Genomic DNA, 19,329 nt, shown 5'->3' on the forward strand with positions numbered 1-19,329 from the left:
CAGACCCACTTCAGTTTGCATACCGCCCCAACAGGTCCACAGACGATGCAATCACCATCAGACTGCACACTGCCCACTGCCCTATCCCATCTGGACAAGAGGAATACCTATGTAAGAATGCTGTTCATTGACTAGAGCTCAGAATTCAACACCATAGTACCCTCCAAGCTCATCATCAAGCTGGAGGCCCTGGGTCTCAACACCGCCCTGTGCAATTGTGTCCTGGACTTTCTGACGGGCCGCCTCCAGGTGGTGAAGGTAGGAAACAACATCTCCACTTTGCTGACCCTCAACACTGGGTCCCGCAAGGGTGCGTGTTCAGCCCCCTCCTGTACTCCCTGTTCACCGACGACTGCGTGGCCATGCACGCCTCCAACTCAATCGTCAAGTTTGCAGATGACACAACATTAGTGGGCTTGATTACCAACAATGACGAGACAGCTCATAGGGAGGAGATGAGGGCACTTGGAGTGTGGTGTCAGGAAAACAACCTCTCACTCAACGTCAACAAAACAAAGGAGATGATCGTGGACTTCAGGAAATAGCAGAGGGAGCACCCCCCTATCCACATCGACGGGACAGCAGTGGAGAAGGTGGAAAGTTCCTCTGCGTACACATCACGGACAAACTGAAATGGTCCACCCACACAGACAGTGTGGTGAAGAAGGCGCAACAGCGCCTCTTCAACCTCAGGAGGCTGAAGAAATTTGGCTTGTCACCCAAAACCCTGACAAAATTTTACAGGTGCACAATCGAGAGCATCCTGTCGGGCTGTTAAACAGCCTGGTACGACACCCGATGTCACAGGAAGGCCAAAAAGATCATCAAGGACAACAACCACCTGAGCCACTGCCTGTTCACACCGCTACCGTCCAGAAGGCGAGGTCAGTACAGGTGCATCAAAGCTGGGACCGAGAGACAGCTTCTATCAGAAGGCCATCAGACTGCTAAACCGCAATCACTAACTCAGAGAGGCTGCTGCCTACATTGAGACCCAATCACTGGCCACTTTAGTAAATGGATCACTAGTCACTTTAAACAATGCCACTTGAATACTGTTTACATATCTTACATTACTCATATCATATGTATATACTGTATTTTATACCATCTATTGCACCTTGCCTATGCCGCTCGGAAATCGCTCATCCATATATTTATATGTACATATTCTCATTCACCCCTTTAGATTTGTGTGTATTAGGTAGTTGTTGGTAAATTGTTAGATTACTTATTAGATATTACTGCACTGTCGGAACTAGAAGCACAAGCTTAAACATCTGCTAACCATGTGTATGTGACCAATTAAACATTTCATTTGACATCAGTCACTGGCTTCATCAATAAGTGCATTGATGACGTCGTCCCCACAGTGACTGTACGTACATACCCCAACCAGAAGCCATTGATTACAGGCAACATCTGCACTGAGCTAAAGGGTAGAACTGCCGCTTTCAAGGAGCGGTGCTCTAACCTGGAAGCTTATAAGAAATTGTACATATTACCTTAATTACCATGACACCGGTGCCCCCGCACATTGACTCTGTCCCGGTACCCCCTGAGTATAGCCTCACTATTGTTATTTTACTGCTGCTCTTTAATTATTTGTTACTTTTATCTTGTTCTTTTTTTTTTAGGTATTTTCTTAAAACTGCGTTGTTGGTTAAGGGCTTGTAAGTAAGCATTTCACTTTAAGGTCAACACCTGTTGTATTCGGAGCATGTGACAAATAAAATTTGTTTCGATTTGGTCACGTGTAGGTCAATATGGCGGTCTACCTGCACCCACTCCCCGGCCCAGACCTACCGATTGTAAGATGGCGCCGGAGGGGATGGCGGCCGTTTTATGGGCTCTTAACCAACCGTTCTATTTACATATTTTTTTCTCATTGTTTATAACTTATTTTGTACATAATGTTGTTGCTACCGTCTCTTCTGACCGAAAAGAGCTTCTGGACATCAGAACAGAGATTAAAGCAGGAAGAAACAGTGACTCAGTCAATGAAAAACTGGTCAGATGAAGCAGATGCTAAACGACAGGACTGTTTTGCTAGCACAGACTGGAATATGTTCCGGGATTCTTCCAATGGCATTGAGGAGTACACTACATCAGTCACTTTCAAGGAGCGGGACTCTAACCCGGAAGTTTATAAGAAATCCCACTATGCCCTCTGATGAACCATCAAACAGGCAAAGTGTCAATACAGGACTAAGATCAAATCGTACTACACCGGCTCCGACGCTCGTCGGGTGTGGGAGGGCTTCCAAACTGTTACAGACTACAAAGGGAAGCACAGCCGAGAGCTGCCCAGTGACACGAGCCTACCAGACGAGCTAAATTACTTCTATGCTCGCTTTAAGGCAAGTAACTATATGCATGAGAGCATCCACTGTTCCGGACGACTGTGTGATCACGCTCTCCGCAGCCGATGTGAGTAAGACCTTTAACCTCTCTGGGATATGTGGGACGCTAGCGTCCCAACTGGCCAACATCCAGTGAAAATGCAGAGCGCCAAATTCAAATAAATTACTATAAAAATTTTACTTTGATGAAACCACACATTCAATATACCAAATAGAAGCTACACTTGTTGTGAATCCAGCCAACGTATCAGATTTCAAAAATGCTTTACGGCGAAAGCAAACGATGCTATTATCTGAGGATAGCACCCAAGCAAACAAACACAGACCATCATATTTCAACCTTTCAGGCGCGACACTAAACGCAGAAATAAAGATATAATTCATGCCTTTGACGAGCTTCTTCTATTGGCACTCCAATATGTCCCATAAACATCACGAATGATCCTTTTGTTCGATTAATTCCGTCTATATATATCCAAAATATCCATTTATTTGGCGCGTTTGATCCAGAAAAACACCGGTTCCAACTTGCACAACGTGACTACAAAATATCTCAAAAGTTACCTGTAAGTTTTGTCCAAACATTTCAAACTGCTTTTGTAATACAACTTTAGGTATTTTTTTACGTAAATAATCGATAAAATTGAAGACGGGATGATCTGTGTTCAATACTTGAGGAAAATAAAGTGCAGCTAGCCTCTGTGTAACGTGCCTCTAACAAAGAGTACACTTCCCTCCAGCCTCATTCTGAACAGTGTTACTTCTTCATTTCTCAAAGGAAAAACCTCAACCAATTTCTAAAGACTGTTGACATCCAGTGGAAGCGATAGGAACTGCAAGAAGGTCTCTTAGAAATCTGGATTCCCAATGATAACCCATTGAAAAGAGTGACCTAAAAAAGAAAATCTGAATGGTTTGTCCTCTGGGTTTTGCCTGCCAAATAAGTTCTGTTATAGTCACAGACATAATTCAAGCAGTTTTAGAAACTTCAGAGTGTTTTCTATCCAAATCTACTAATACTATGCATATCTTAGCATCTGGGCATGAGTAGCAGGCAGTTTAATTTGGGCACACTTTTCATCCAAAATTCTGAATGTTGCCCCCTATCCTAGAGAAGTTAAACAGGTCTACATTCAAAAGGCCGCAGGGCCAGACGGATTACCTGGACATGTACACCAAGCATGCGCTAACCAACTGTCTTCACTGACATTTTCAACTTCTCCCTGTCTGAGTCTGTATTACCAACATGTTTCAAGCAGACCACCATAGTCCCTGTGCCCAAGAACACTAAGGTAACCTGCCTAAATGACTACCGACCCGTACCACTCATGTCTGTAGCCAAGTGCTTTGAAAGGCTGGACATGGCTCACATCAACACCATTATCCCAGAAACCCTCGACCCACTCCCTTGTACTCCACACTGCCCTTTTCCATCTGGACAAAAGGAACACCTATGTGAGAATGCTATTCATTGACTATAGCTCAGCATTCAACACAATACTGCCCTCAAAGCTCATCACAAAGCTAAGGACCCTGGGACTAAACACCTTCCTCTGCAAATGGATTCTGGACTTCCTGACAGGCCGCCTCCAGGTGGTAAGGGTAGATAACAACACATCCGCCTACTCTGATCCTCAACACAGGGGCCCCTCAGGAGTGCGTGCTCAGTCCCCTACTGTACTCCCAGCTCACTCATGACTGCACAGCCAGGCACGACTCCAAGACCATCATTAAATTAGCCGATGACACAAGAGTTGTAGTACATCACTGGGGCCAAGCTTCCTGCCATCCAGGACCTCTGTACCAGGCGGGGTAGGTCAGAGGAAGGCCCTTAAAATTGTCAAAGGCTCCAGCCACCCTAGTCATAGACTGGGTGACTGTTCTCTCTGCTATCGCACGGCAAGCTGTACCGGAGCGCCAAGTCTAGGTCCAAGAGGCTTCTAAACAGCTTCTAACGCCAAGTCATAAGACTCCTAAACATCTAATCCAATGGCTACTCAGACTATTTGCATTGCCCCCCCTCCTCCGTTACGCTGCTGCTACTCTCTGTTATTATCTATGCGTAGTCACTTTAACAACTCTACCTACATGTACATATTACCTCAATTACCTCGACTAACCGGTGCCCCGGCACCTTGCCTTGACTCTGTACCGGTACCCCCTGTATATAGCCTCGCTATTGTTATTTTACTGCTGCTCTTTAATGATTTGTTACTTTTATTTCTTAATTTTTTTGTATTTTTCTTAAAACTGCGTTGTTGGTTAAGGGCTTGTAAGTAAGCATTTCACTGTAAGATCAACACCTGTTGTATTCGGTCATGTGTCAAATAACATTTGATTTGATTTGACATCATGTTAGCATTATCGGCTCACACACAAGAACAAGTTTCCTCTCTGTCCTTCCCTCCCTGTTACTCTCCAACTCTCCCATCCCTAACTGTTGGTCGTCTCTAACGTGCGCTAATGTGATTAGCATGACTTTGTAAGTAACAAGAATATTTCCCTGGACATAACCATGTTTTATATGGGCAGAAAGCTTACATTCTTGTTAATCTAACCGCACTGTCCAATTAACAGTAGCTTTACAGTGACAAAAATACCATGCTATGGTTTGAGGAGAGTGCACAACAACAAAAAAACTTTTATCATGGCAACTGGTTATTTACCTCTGAAGGTAAATAATGTACTTACATTCAGTAATCTTGCTCTGATATGTCATCCTGAGGGTCCCAGAGATAAAATGTAGCATAGTTTTGTTTGATAAAATAGAATTTTATATTAAAATGTAGGAACTGGGTTCTACAGTTTGAACCCCTGCTGTGTCTTTCCCCCTCCATCTAGATGTGATGGTTAGTGTCTTTTCTGTAGGGAAGCTAATTATCCATCATTTATGACATTTCTGGGAGTGTGTAAACTATTTTTTTTTATTACCATATCATTTTTGTATGTTCTCTATAGGTATGTACTTAAAAATGTATCAGTTGACCAATTTGGTACATTTGGGTAGACTTGATACAACATTTTGAACAGTAATACAATGGTTCATTGGATCAGTATAATGGTTTACACATACACTGCTGCCATCTAGTGGCCAAAATCTAAATTGCACCTAGACTCCTAAATGATATAATAGCCTTTCTCTTGCATTTCAAAGATGATGTAACCAACAATTTTTGGGGAAAACGCATGTTTTTTTTCTTTGTATTATATTTTACCAGATCTAATGTGTTATGTTCTCCTACATTAATTTCACATTTCCCCAAACTTCAAAGTGTTTCCTTTCAAATGGTATCAAAAATATTAATATCCTTGCTTCAGGTCCTGAGCTACAGGCAGTTAGATTTGGGTATGTCATTTTAGGTTGAAAATGGGAAAAAAGGGTCTGATCCTTAAGAGGTTTTAAAGTTTTACCATCAACATGAACACACCAGTTTAAGTCTTGATGTCTCTCTCTGTTGGACCACATGTTTCTGTTTGAAACCACTCTCCCCTCACTTCCCTCACCTCCCTCCCTTCAAATATAGCTTTATGCCACTGGGTGTTTGACCTTTTTAAATGGGACACATACAAGATGAGAACATGCTAAAGATTGTTAAGAGACTTTCCATGTCCCTGTTGTGGGACATGGTGCAGCGATCTAAGGCACTGCATCTCAGTCCCTGATTCCGGCCATGATTGGTGAGTCCCATAGGGCGGCGCACAATTGGCCCAGCGTTGTCCGGGTTTGGCCCGGGGTAGGCCGTTATTGTAAATAAGAATTTGTTCTTAACTGACTTGCCTAGTTAAATAAAGGTTAAATAAAATGTTTTAATATATCAGTCATAGTAAGTACATTTTTCCTCTCATGTTAGATAACAGCTATAAGTCCTTTAAAAGCACCTGCGTAGGTCTGCTGTAAAAACAGTTTCATTTCAGATGAACTTAATTTCACTTTAACTTTTAACATATATTTAGAAAGGCTTCATATAGTATTCCAGTGTTAGTTATCCACTGAGCTTTACCTTTGTGCCTGCTCTCCCCACTCCTCTCCCTACTGTCAGAGTTTAATGTAATAGCTTAGTGAATTAATTTGTGTGTACACGAGTGCTCGTGCACACTCACATTCTCACCCTTTCCCTCTCAGCTAGGCCTGCAATAATTAATACAGTACATTAATACAGCAGATTAACGGACATAAACGTTGTTTTCCCACATAATTTGTCATGTTCTATGACTACGGAAAGAAAAATGAAAGAAAGAAAGAAAGTGATTGCATCTGAAATGTAGTTCTTTACAACAGTTGAGTCAGGAGGGAGAGGGGGAGAGCTAGATAGATAATAGAGGGATTAATGCAGAGGGATCAATATTCATTAAGAGAAGCTAGACCTCCTTATACATTCTCTTTAACACGGCAAGGGCCTCATGCTTACACACGAGCTGAACTATAGAGGACACACACGAACACACACACGCTGGACAGCTAGAGGGTAGAGGAGGAGGCAAAGAACCAGCGAGAGAGAAATTGAGGTGTTTGTGTGTGTATGTGTGCGTGCCACTAGCAGCCCCTTAGACAGACAGACAGCAGGCGTGCGTGTGCGGAAGACGACCCTGGAATACCAATGAGCTGACCCCCCCCCCCCCCCTTCCTCCCCCCACACACACACACGCACACACACACACACAGGCCCCGGAGGTCATAGAGCGAGTCAATCATTTCGCCCAACCTGAAATGAGCCTGTGTGTTCGTGTGTGTGCAGGGCCGGCAGCTGTCAGGGGCCAGGAGTAGCAGACATTAATGAACCAGATGAATAGTGCAAAAATTCCCAAATACAAACAGGACAGTTGACATTTTTCATCTGTCAAAAGAAGAAGATTCATGAAAATACCATGGTCCTTGTTTAACCCTTTACTGGCTACAGCTGCTGCCTGCCTCCCCCTCCTTTCTCTGTTTTTCTCTCTCTTTCTCCTCTCTCTCTCGTTAGCTTGCTCGCTCTCTTTCTCTCTCTCTCTCTTGGAATACATGCAGTAACCCTACATATCCCCCTGCCACACACACTGTGCTAGTGTGGGTAAGTGATGGTGCAGCGGGGGGAATGTCCAGGGGAGAGACTTCCTGCTGAGATTCTAGCACAATCATCCTTATTTCTCATTGGCCGATGTGACAGAGGCTGTCTTAACTATATCCAACACTCATTGGGCTCCTTGATCTCTATTTTATCTCCTCCTGTTGGCACTCTGAGATGGAGGGACGGGCCAAGGGATGGAGAGAGGGGTATATAGTAACTGTTCCAGTGGAAGGAATGGGTCTCATTTTCTATCCTCCCCTCGTTGCTAGGCAATTTCCCAGTTGCTTGATTAAGCGGTGGTAAATTATAAAGATGGTGTGAGGATGGGAGAGAGGACAGGGGGAGAGAGAGCGTAACATCTGGAAGAAAAGTGACACCAGTCTCAATGGCTACTTCTGCTCATGTCTGCCTCTCCTCTCCCAGCTCTTCCCTGCCTCCCCCACTTTCTCCACCCTCCCTATAGCCTCCTTTACCCACGCCTCCTCCTTCCCCTTTCCGCCACTCTTCCTCCTCTTTGTGGCTACAGTCTTCATACTGGAAACAGAGAGATAGAAATGGTATGCACAAGTTCATCTAACTCTGGGGAAGTAGATAAAGCGCCTCATTGCCAAAATCCCGATGTATCCCTTTAAGTCCCATGGTCATTGAGAAGGCCAAATTCAGATAGTGTAGTAGGGTTTCAGTAGTGTGTTATTTTGTCTTCCACTAAGCAGAAAATGTGTGTAACTAACTTATCTCTCTCTCCCTCCCTCAGATGGCAGCTCTCCAGAGCCCGTTCTATGGCGATAAGATGAACCTGTACTCTCTGTGTAAGAAGATAGAGCAGTGTGACTACCCTCCGCTCCCTTCCGACCACTACTCTGAAGAGGTAATGCTTCAACATTCACTTTACCCTCTTTCACCCGACCTTCTCTCCATCTCTCTCACCCTACCTTCTCTCTACCCTCTTTCACCCGACCTTCTCTCCATCTCTCTCACCCGACCTTCTCTCCATCTCTCTCACCCGACCTTCTCTCCATCTCTCTCACCCGACCTTCTCTCCACCTCTCTCACCCGACCTTCTCTCCATCTCTCTCACCCGACCTTCTCTCCATCTCTCTCACCCGACCTTCTCTCCATCTCTCTCACCCGACCTTCTCTCCATCTCTCTCACCCGACCTTCTCTCCATCTCTCTCACCCGACCTTCTCTCCATCTCTCTTACCTGACCTTCTCTCCATCTCTCTCACCTGACCTTCTCTCCATCTCTCTCATCCGACCTTCTCTCCATCTCTCTCACCCCCAAATCACACCTCATCATACTGTGGGGTCTGGAATTATTGACACCCTTGATAAAGATGAGCAGAAATGACTGTTTAACTCAAGTATTGAGCTATATTGTATTCAACATTTGGTAAATTATATTATTTCATACTAATGCAATTTTATACTAATGCAACATTTTGCAATGGCATGTCTCAGTCTCTGGACTTGAAACCCATTACAAACCTGTGGTTTGAATTGAAGAGGGCAGTACATAAGCACAGATGAAGGATATCAAAAATCTGGAAGTATTCTGTGAGGAGTAATGGTCTAAGATCCCTCCCAATGTGTTCTCCAACTCATAAAACATTTTAGAAAAAGTCTCAGTGCCATTATCCTCGCAAGGTGGTGTTTTGAAAGGTATTCCAAACAGGGGTGTCAATAAACTTAACCCCTATCTTTTTGAGAAAAAAAATATTACTTCTCTGAGCAATTGTACACGTATACAATAATATAATTTCCCCAATTTTTTGGGACAACAATATACATTTTTATACAGTAATTTCTGCTAATCTTTATCAAGGTGGTCAATAGTTTCAGACCTTTCAGATCCAACCATACAGATGTCGGATCTTAATTTGACACTTTTCGTTGCATGAGGGAAATTTAAATATCTGAAGAAATATTTTGAGTCACCGCCAGGGGGCAACTGGAAGCGGTGATTTTAATATGCAATGCAGTACTGTACCTACATTTTACCTTGTGTAGTCTATGTGCAGGCTACAGCACTTCTCTTGTGAATTCATATGTGGATTATAATGAATTGACATTTGTAGGGGGTAGGCGTATTTTTTTGTTCGGGAAATGTAGTTGATTTAGATCAATTGTTTTATTAAATGTTGAAGGCAAGCAATAGGCAAAATACATTTTTGGAATTGTATAAATGTATATATATTTTTTTTTATACCTTATTTACATATTTACATATGTAAATATATACATATTTACAAGTATTCAGACCCTTTGCTATGAGACTCGAAATTAAGCTCAGTTGCATCCTGTTTCCATTGATCATCCTTGAGATGTTTCTACAATTTGATTGGAGTCCACCTGTGGTAAATTCAATTGATTGGACATGATTTGGAAAGGCACACAGCTGTCTATATAAGGTCCCACAGTTGACAGTGCATGTCAGAGCAAAAACCTAGCCATGAGGTCGAAGGGATTGTCCCTAGATCTGGGGAAGGGTACCAAAACATTTCTGCACCATTTGAAGATCCCTAAGAACACAGTGTCCTCCATCGTTCTTAAGTGTAAGAAGTTTGGATCCACCACGACTCTTCTTAGAACTGGCCGCCTGGCCAAACTGAGCAATTGGGGGAGAAGGGCCTTGGTCAGGGAGGTGACCAAGAACCCGATGGTCACTCTGACAGAGCTCCAGAGCTCCTCTGTGGAGATGGGAGAACCTTCCAGAAGGACAACCATCTCTGCAGCACTCCACCAATCAGGCCTTTATGGTAGAGTGACCAGATGGAAGCCATTCCTCAGTAAAAGGCATACGACAGCCTGCTTGGAGTTTGCCAAAAGACTCTCAGACCATGAGAAACAAGATTGTCTGGTCTGATGAAACCAAGGTTGAACTTTTTGGCTTGAATGCAAAGCATCACGTCTGGAGGAAACCGAGCACCATCCCTACGGTGATGCATGGTGGTGGTAGCATCATGCTGTGGGGATGTTTTTCAGCGGCACTGGGAGACTAGTCATCATTTGTGGGGGACGACATGTTTACTGTGGCCTTGTTTAGTTCAGTTATCTTCCCTTTCTTGGGTACAGGTGGGCATTTTGAAGCAAATGGGGACAACAGACTGGGATGAGGAGAGATTGAATATGTCTGTAAACACACCAGCCAGCAGGTCTGCACATGCTCTGAGGATGCTGCTTGGGAGCTTTGCGAAGGTTCACACGCTTTAATGTCTTACGTTGGCCACGGAGATCGGGGGCACACAGTCCTCGTGAGCGGTTGGGGCCCGCGTCGCCAGCTCCATGTTTTTTCCCCTCAAAGCGGGCAAAGGTGTTTTAGCTTGTCCAGGAGCGAGGAGTTGTGTCCGCGACGTGGCTGGCTTTCCCTTTATAGTCTGTGATTTTCTGGACTCCCTTCCACATGCGTCTTATGTAGGAGCCGTTAAAATGCGGCTCAACTTTGTCCCTGTACTGTTGTTTTGCCTCATTGATTGCCTTACGGAGGACATAGATGGTCTGTTTGTACACGTCCATGTTCCCAGTCACCTTGCCATGGTTAAATGTGTTGGTTCGCTCTTTCAGTTTTGCACGAATGCTGCCACCTATCCATGGTTTTTGGTTTGCATAAGTTCTAATCATCACAGTAGGAACAACATCCTCTATACATTTCCTGATTAACCCAGCCACCGAGTCCGTGTATACGTCAATACAATTCCCAGAGGCGACCCAGAACATTTCCCAGTCCGCGTGATCAAAATAATCTTGAAGCATAGATTCTAATTGGTCAGACCAACATTGAACAGTCCTTACCAAGGGTACTTCCGGCTTAAGTTTCTGCCTTTAGTGTGTGTGCGTGCATGCGTCTCGCTAGTCGCTACCCATGAACCATCCATCTTCCCCCACCCAGCCCCCATATCACCCCTCTATCACCACATCCAGGAAAGAGAGAGATGGGAAGGGAAAGAGCGAGATATGGAAAAGAAGATGGAGGGATGGGATGGGTGTTGCCTGCAGCGACTGTCTGGATATAAACAATGCTCCTGAAGCATCGGCAGGAAACTGTCAGCTGCTCATCTTTGTTGTGTCATTTACTGTCTCCTCCGTTTGCTCCCCCCTTCTCTCCCTCCTCCACCTGACACCATCCCTCCGTCCCCCCTCCATCTCTCTGCTGCGAAGAGGCAAATCAGTATTTTACATATCTGAATCTCTTCATCGCTAAACCCCCTCTTTCTCCGTTCTGTGGGACTAAGACTGTTTGCATTTGCATCACACACACACACACCCTGACACACATGCGCACACACACACACTCACTTTTACACTCTGTTCTTTATTGAGCTGCTACTCTGTTTTTTATTTTACTCTTATTATTATTATTATTATTATTATTATTATTATTATCTATCCTGATGCCTAGTCACTTTACCCTGCCTTCATATACATGTCTACCTCAAATATCATATACCTCTGCACATTGATCTGGTACTGATACTCTGTATATAGCTCCATTCTTGTGTATTTTATTTTATTCCTCTTGTGTTACTTTTTATTTTTATTATTATTTTTAAACCCGGCATCGTTGGGAAGGGCTCGTAAGCAAGCATTTCACTATAAAGTCTACACCAGTTGTTTTCGGCGCATGTGACGAATACCATTTGATTTGATTTGACACACACCGTACGCTGCCTGACGAGGACTCGCCGAGCCTAGCGCCACGCAACAGCAGCCAGGAAGTTGGCAGGCGGTTACCATAGTGACCTTACACAGGCGCTTTCGATCTTTATTTTTTCCCCTCTTTTTTTTTAATGATGGCGGTCGCTGCTTCCACCTCTGAACCGTCTATCTGCTCCAATCAGCCGCTCCGCTCGGCTTCAAGTGTAAAGGCTGTCTCCGAGACGGTGTGTGTGTGTGTGTGTGTCTTTATGTAATACACGTGCATGTGTCTCTGCCTGATATGGCGATGTGCGAGCGACGTGTGTGTGTGTCTCTCAGGTTGGCTGAAAGTAGATTCACAAGGCCGTGGGGCAATTAACATACTTACCCACCTGCTATATTTAGTTACCGCACCTGTAGCTTGTTAGCTGCTATTGAAACAGGAAGAGGGTGCCAATGAGAGATTTGTGTTTCTGTCATTAGATTTGTTCATTTGTGTGGAATGTTCTTTTAACACGAGACTTTATGCTTTCTCTCAGGATACTGCCTAATAGCTGATATCTCTGTCTTCCTCTCTCTGTTTTCTGTCTCCATCTCAATCTCTCTCCCTCTCTCTGCCCACCCCCCTGTCGCTGTCCCTCTCTTTCCCCTCCTCTCTCCCTCTTCTTCCTCTCTCCATCTAGCTGAGGAAGGTGGTAGATATGTGTATTAACCCCGACCCAGAGAAGAGGCCGGACATCATGTATGTGTATGACGTCGCCAAACACATGCACGGCCAGACGCAGCAGGGCAGCTAAGTCTACACCTGAGGATACAATACGACCCGCATCTCTTCCTCTCTTCCCTCCTCCTCTCATCCCTCGCTTCCACATAAGGACAGGCAGACACCGATCTTGTCTTTCACACAATCATGTATTGAGAAGTTCTGCAAAAAAAAGTTCTCTAATATAAGTGTTTCGTTTTGTTTAAGAGAAGGGGGTTATGTACAGTGCATTCGTAAAGTATTCGGACCCCTTCACTTTTTCCACATTTTGCTACTTTACAGCCTTATTCTAAAATGGATTACATGTTTTTTGCCCCTCATCAATCTACACACAATACCCCATAATGACATACAGTTGAAGTCGGAAGTTTACATACACCTTAGCCAAATACATTTAAACTCAGTTTTTCACAATTCCTGACATTTAATCCTAGTAAAAAATCCCTGTTTTAGGTCAGTTAGGATCACCACTCTATTTTAAGAATGTGAAATGTCAGAATAATAGTAGAGAGAATGATTTATTTCAGCTTTTATTTCTTTCATCACATTCCCAGTGGGTCAGAAGTTTACACACTCAATTAGTATTTGGTAGCATTGCCTTTAAATTGCTTAACTTGGGTCAAACGTTTTGGGTAGCCTTCCACAAGCTTCCCACAATAAGTTGGGTGAATTTTGGCCCATTCCTCCTGACAGAGCTTATGTAACTGAGTCAGGTTTGTAGGCTTCCTTGCTCGCACACACTTTTTCAGTTCTGCCCACAAATTTTCTATGGGATTGAGGTTATGGCTTTGTGATGGCCACTCCAATACCTTGACTTTGTTGTCCTTAAGCCATTTTGACACAACTTTGGAAGTATGCTTGGGGTCATTGTCCATTTGGAAGACCCATTTGCGACCAAGCTTTAACTTCCTGACTGATATCTTGAGATGTTGCTTCAATATATCCACATAATTGTCCTTCCTCATGATGCAATCTATTTTGTGAAGCGCACCAGTCCCTCCTGCAGCAAAGCATCCCCACAACATGATGCTGCCACTCCCGTGCTTCACGGTTGGGGATGGTGTTCTTTGGCTTGCAAGCTTCCCCCTTTTTCCTCCTAACATAACGATGGTCATTATGGACAAATAGTTCTATTTTTGTTTCATCAGACCAGAGGACATTTCTCCAAAAAGTACGATCTTTGTCCCCATGTGCAGTTGCAAACCTTGGTCCGGCTTTTTTTATGGCGGTTTTGGAGCAGTGGCTTCTTCCTTGCCGAACGGCCTTTCAGGTTATGTCGATATAGGACTCGTTTTACTGTGGATAACAGTACATCCACAGGTACACCTCCAATTGACTCAAATTATGTCAATTAGCCTACCAGAAGCTTCTAAAGCCATGACACCATTTTTGGGGAATTTTCCAAGCTGTTTAAAGGCACAGTCAACTTAATGTATGTAAACTTCTGACTCGCTGGAATTGTGATACAGTTAATTATAAGTTAAATAATCTGTCTGTAAACAATTGTTGGAAGAATTACTTGTCATGCACAAAGTAAATGTCCTAACCGACTTGACAAAACTATAGTTTGTTAACAAGAAATTTGTAGAGGGGTTGAAAAATTAGTTTTATTGACTCCAACCTAAGTGTATGTAAACTTCCGATTTCAACTGTATACAAAAAATAATAATAGTATGAAATATTACATTGACATAAATATTCAGACCCTTTACTCAGTACTTTGTTGAAGCACCTTTGGCAGTGATTACAGCCTCGAGTCTTCCCATTCTTCTCTGGATTCCTCTCAAGCTCTGTCAGATTGGATGGGGAGTGTCGCTGCGCAGCTGTTTTCAGGTCTCTCCAGAGATGTTCGATCGGGTTCAACGATGAGACAGCCTATAGGGAGGAGGTCAGAGAACTGCCAGGACAACAACCTCTCCTTCAATGTGAGCAAGACAAAGGAGCTGATCCTGGACTACAGGAAAAGGCGGGCCGAACAGGCCTCCATTAACATCAACGGGGCTGTAGTGGAGCCGGTTGAGAGTTTCAAGTTCCTTGGCGTTCACATCACCAATGAACTTTCATGGTCCAAACACACCAAGACTGTCATGCAGAGGGCACGACAAAACCTTTTCCCACTCAGGAGACTGAAAAGATTTGCCACGGGTCCCCAGATCCTCAAAAAGTTCTACAGCTGCACCATTGAGAGCATCCTGACGGTTGCATCACCGCCTGGTATGGCAACTGCTCGGCATCTGACCGTAAGGTGCTACGGAGGGTAGTGTGTACGGCCCAGTACATCACTGGGGCCCAGCTTCCTGCCGTCCAGGACCTATATAATAGGCAGTGTCAGAGGATAAAAATTGTCATAAAAAATAGGATAAAAATGTCCATAACATTATCAGAGACTCCAGTCACTCAAGTCATGGACACGCACGTCAAGCGGTACCGGAGCGCCATGTCTAGGACCAAATGGCTCCTTAACAGCTTCTACCCCCAAGCCATAACACTGCTGAAAAAATAATCAAATGGCCACCGGACTATTTCATTGACCCGTTTGTTTTGTACACTGCTGCTACTCGCTGTTTATTATCTATGCATAGTCACTTCACCCCTACCTACATGTACAAATGACCTCAACTAACTTGTACCACCACACACAGACTCGGTACCGGTACCCCCTGTATATAGCCTCGTTATTGTGTTATTTTTTAATTTTATTTTTTAACTGTTCTTGAACTGCACTGTTGATTAAGGGCTTGTAGGTAAGGATTTCACGGTAAGTTCTACACTTGTTGTTTTCAACTCATGTGACAAAAAAAGTTTGATTTGAAGTCCGGGCTCTGGCTGGGCCACTCAAAGGCATTCAGAGACTTGTCCCGAGACCACTTATGAGTTGTCTTGGCTGTGTGCTTAGGGTCGTTGTCCTGTTGGAAGGTGAACCTTCACCTATCTGAGGTCCTGAGCGCTCTGGAGCAGGTTTTCATCAAGGATCTCTCAGTACTTTTCTCCGTTCATCTTTCCCTCAGATCCTGACTGGTCTCCCAGTCCCTTCCTCTGAAAAACATCCCACTGCATGATGCTGCCACCACCATGCTTCACCATAGGGATGGTATTGGCCAGGTGATGAGCGGTGCCTGGTTTCATCCAGACGTAACATTTGGCATTCAGGCCGAAGAGTTGGTTTCATCAGACCAGAGAATCTTGTTTCTTATGGTCTGAGTCCTTTAGGTGTCTTTTGGCAAACTCCAAGCGGGCTGTCATGCATCTTTTACTGAGGAGTGGCTTCCATCTGGCCACTTTACCATAAAGGCCTGATTTGGTGGAGTGCTGCAGAGAAGGTACTCCCATTTCCACAGAGTGAACTTCGGTTCTTGGTCACCTCCCTGACCAAGGCCCTTCTATCCCGATTGGGCGGCCAGCTCTAGGAAGAGTCTTGGCGGTTCCACGCTTCTTCCATTTGAGAATGATGGAGGCCACTTTGTTCTTGGGGACCTTCAATGCTGCAGAAATCTGTTGGTACCCTTCTCCAGATCTGTGCCTCGACACAATCCTGTCTCGGGGCTCTACAGATAACTCTTTCAACCTCATGGCTAGGTTTTTGCTCTGAAATGCACTGTCAACTGTGGGACCTTATATAGACAGGTGTGTGCCTTTCCAAATCATGTCCAATCAATTTAATTTACCACAGGTAGAGTCCAATCAAGTTGTAGAAACATCTCAAGGATGATCAATGGAAACAAGGATGCACCTGAGCTCAATTTCGAGTCTCATAGCAAAGGGTCTGAATACTTATGTAATTAAGGTATTTCTGTTTTTTATTTTCAAAAATGTTCACAAATGTCTAAAAACCTGTTTTCGCTTTGTCATTATGGGTTATTGTGTGTAGATTGGGGAAGGAAAAAAATGGAATACATTTTATAATAAAAAAAAAAATAAGTGTCACATTTGCCTAATACAACAGGTGTAGGCCTTACCGAGAAATGCTTAGTTACAAGCCCTTAACCAACAATGCAGTTCAAGAAAAAGAGTTAAGAAAATATTTACTAAATAAACTTTCGTAAAAAATGTAATAAAAAGTAAAATAACAATAACGAGGCTGTATACAGGGGGTACCGAGTCAATGTGCAGGGGTACAGGTTAGTCAAGGTAATTTGTACATGTAGGTAGGGGTGAAGTGACTATGCATAGATAATAAACAGCGTAACGCTGTAAAGTAACAAAATGTAGAATAAGTGAAGAGGTCTGAATACTTTTCGAATGCACTGTGTCCCAGATATATCCTCTCTCTCTTCCTGTTGCGTTTAAAGATTGCTGCGGTTAAGAAACTGTAGATTTTTCTGTTGTACCCTCCTGCCCTGCCCTGGGGTGATGGAGGACTTTCAGAGGATTAGGATCTCAAATTAGGATTTAACATTAAGTAGTCTGCTGACATCTGTGTTACTAATGTATTTTGATAAATATCAATGAATATGTACTATATACAAACACACACACACACACACACACACACGCAGCAGAATCTGAAAAATATTAATGTTGAGTATTGTTATTTTAGGAACAGAATACTGTTAAGTGTAGATTATCTGTAGATTAGATTCTAAATCGTAACAACAACCAGACAGGAAAAAATAAATTACGTGTTTTAATGATTAAATGTTGCTGCGTTGCACTTTTTACCCCGGTACTGATAGGAAGGTGTGGTAATATGGCAGTGAATGTATTACAGGAAGGATTGTGCTATGTATTTTACCAAAGAGCAGGGTAGTGAGCGAGTGAGAGAGAGAGAGAACTAGGAATGAGGTACAGTAGGTAGAGAGACGTCGCTAGTTAACAGCAAGGTTATCCATGTATGTACTTGGTAATGTACATTTTATTGCTAGATGTGCACTGTTGGAGCTAGAAACATAAGCATTTTGTTGCACCTGCGATAACATCTACAAACCGTGTACGCGACCAATACATTTTGATTTCATTTGAATGTTAATGAAATAATAACTAATATAAAAGCTTTGTCTGGGTAGTGCGGTCCATGACATGAGAAACAAAATGAAAACAGAAGTGCCTTTTAAAGTTATTAGTGATAATTCTAACTAATACTCCAACCCTATATTTTAGTTTTAAAATAAGCCCACTCTTAGACTTAGGAGTAGGCTCACCATAGATTTTAAATAGGACAGCTAGTAATCAACCATTTTGTTTTTGTGTGTGCTTTAGTTTTTTATCTGTGGTAGGGTGGTGAACTGAACTGATGCCTAAGTTGAAACAATAATCACGTTGATACATCAAATCACCATTGTGCTGATGTCTGTCGTTGTTGTTTGATTGGGGAAATGAACAACAGTGATACAATAAATTTCCATTGCACGTCTTGCTGATGTTTTTCTTTGTTTCCACAGTTCTCCACAATGTCCCACCAACTGATTGTTTGCTATATTCCATTTCAATATTCAAGTTCTGTCTTTTACAAACTCAGGCCTCTGTACACGCCATTATTACACCTTTGATGCCTTTCTCTACTCATCTTTCAGTGTCTGTAACTAATGGAAAATTAGCTGTACAGTAAGGGAGTTTTGTTAGTTACAATACATGCCTTATCAATAATGTCCTACTAACAGAATGGCTTTTGCACAGCACCATCATCAGTTTATGGAAAATGTTGCAAAGATGATACCAAATGTAAAATGGTATTTATTTGATCAGATAACAGTTAAGAGGATTGACAGTTTATTCAAGTGTCTTTTTAAATGTTTCGCTTTTCTTTCGGCTCTTGTTTTGGTAAAGATAAACATAATTTAGTCCTATTGCTTTGTAGAAGATTAAAGATGCAGTCCAGGATCTTAAGCGCTTACAAATTCGTAAAAAAATATTGTATGAATTTTAATTCGTAACATATCATATGAAATGCAAAAAAAACTGCATTTCTACAAAATGCATTATGTAGTACACAGTTTTCGGGATCCGTTTTGGCTTGTGAGCACTACTTTCAAAAATACTGGCTGAAATTATACAAAACCTCTACAGGATCACTCTAAGTAATGTATTTGCCTTAAAAAAATGTATAACCCTGTAATCACACACAGGTTGTCGTATGGAGGAAAGCACCAAGGCTCTTTTTTTAATGCTCATTGTGGGCACACACACACCGTTCTTTCGCTCGATTAGATTGCTCACAGGGGTGATGACCTCAGCTCCATTGGTAGTGTGATGAGGATACTACACTCCCCTACATATGTATTTGGACAGAGAAGCTAAAACTTTTAATTTTGCTCTATACTCTAGCTTTTTGGATTTGAGATCAAATGTTTTATGAGGCAACAGCACATAATGTCACCTTTTATTTTAGGATATTTTCATACTTATCTTTTTTACCGTTTAGAAATGAAAGCACTTTGTGTATCTAGTCCCCCCATTTGAAGGTGTAGTAAGTATTTGAACAAATTCACTTATAGTGTATTACAATTAGAGAAGTTTAGTATTTGGTCCCATATTCCTACACACAATGACAACATCAAGCTTGTGACTTTACACATTTGTTGGATGCA

General features: G+C 42.9%; 1 protein-coding gene across 4 annotated transcripts in view; it reads left to right on the forward strand.

The window, feature by feature from the left end:
• Positions 1-19,329, forward strand: part of nek7 (NIMA-related kinase 7) — a 166,608-nt gene that overhangs the window by 119,561 nt on the left and 27,718 nt on the right. For 3 of the 4 annotated variants that reach the window (XM_038999734.1, XM_038999737.1, XM_038999735.1), the window contains 2 exons: positions 8,163-8,276; positions 12,726-13,102. In XM_038999734.1, the coding sequence (XP_038855662.1) occupies positions 8,163-8,276; positions 12,726-12,839 (228 nt within the window). In that variant the 3' untranslated portion in view covers positions 12,840-13,102. Of the gene's footprint in view, positions 1-8,162; positions 8,277-12,725; positions 13,103-19,329 lie in introns of those variants that run through there. The other variant, XM_038999736.1, reaches the window with a different exon arrangement.

The sequence above is a fragment of the Salvelinus namaycush genome, chromosome 8, assembly GCF_016432855.1.
Source record: "Salvelinus namaycush isolate Seneca chromosome 8, SaNama_1.0, whole genome shotgun sequence".
In the NCBI taxonomy this organism is placed as follows: Eukaryota; Metazoa; Chordata; class Actinopteri; order Salmoniformes; family Salmonidae; genus Salvelinus; species Salvelinus namaycush.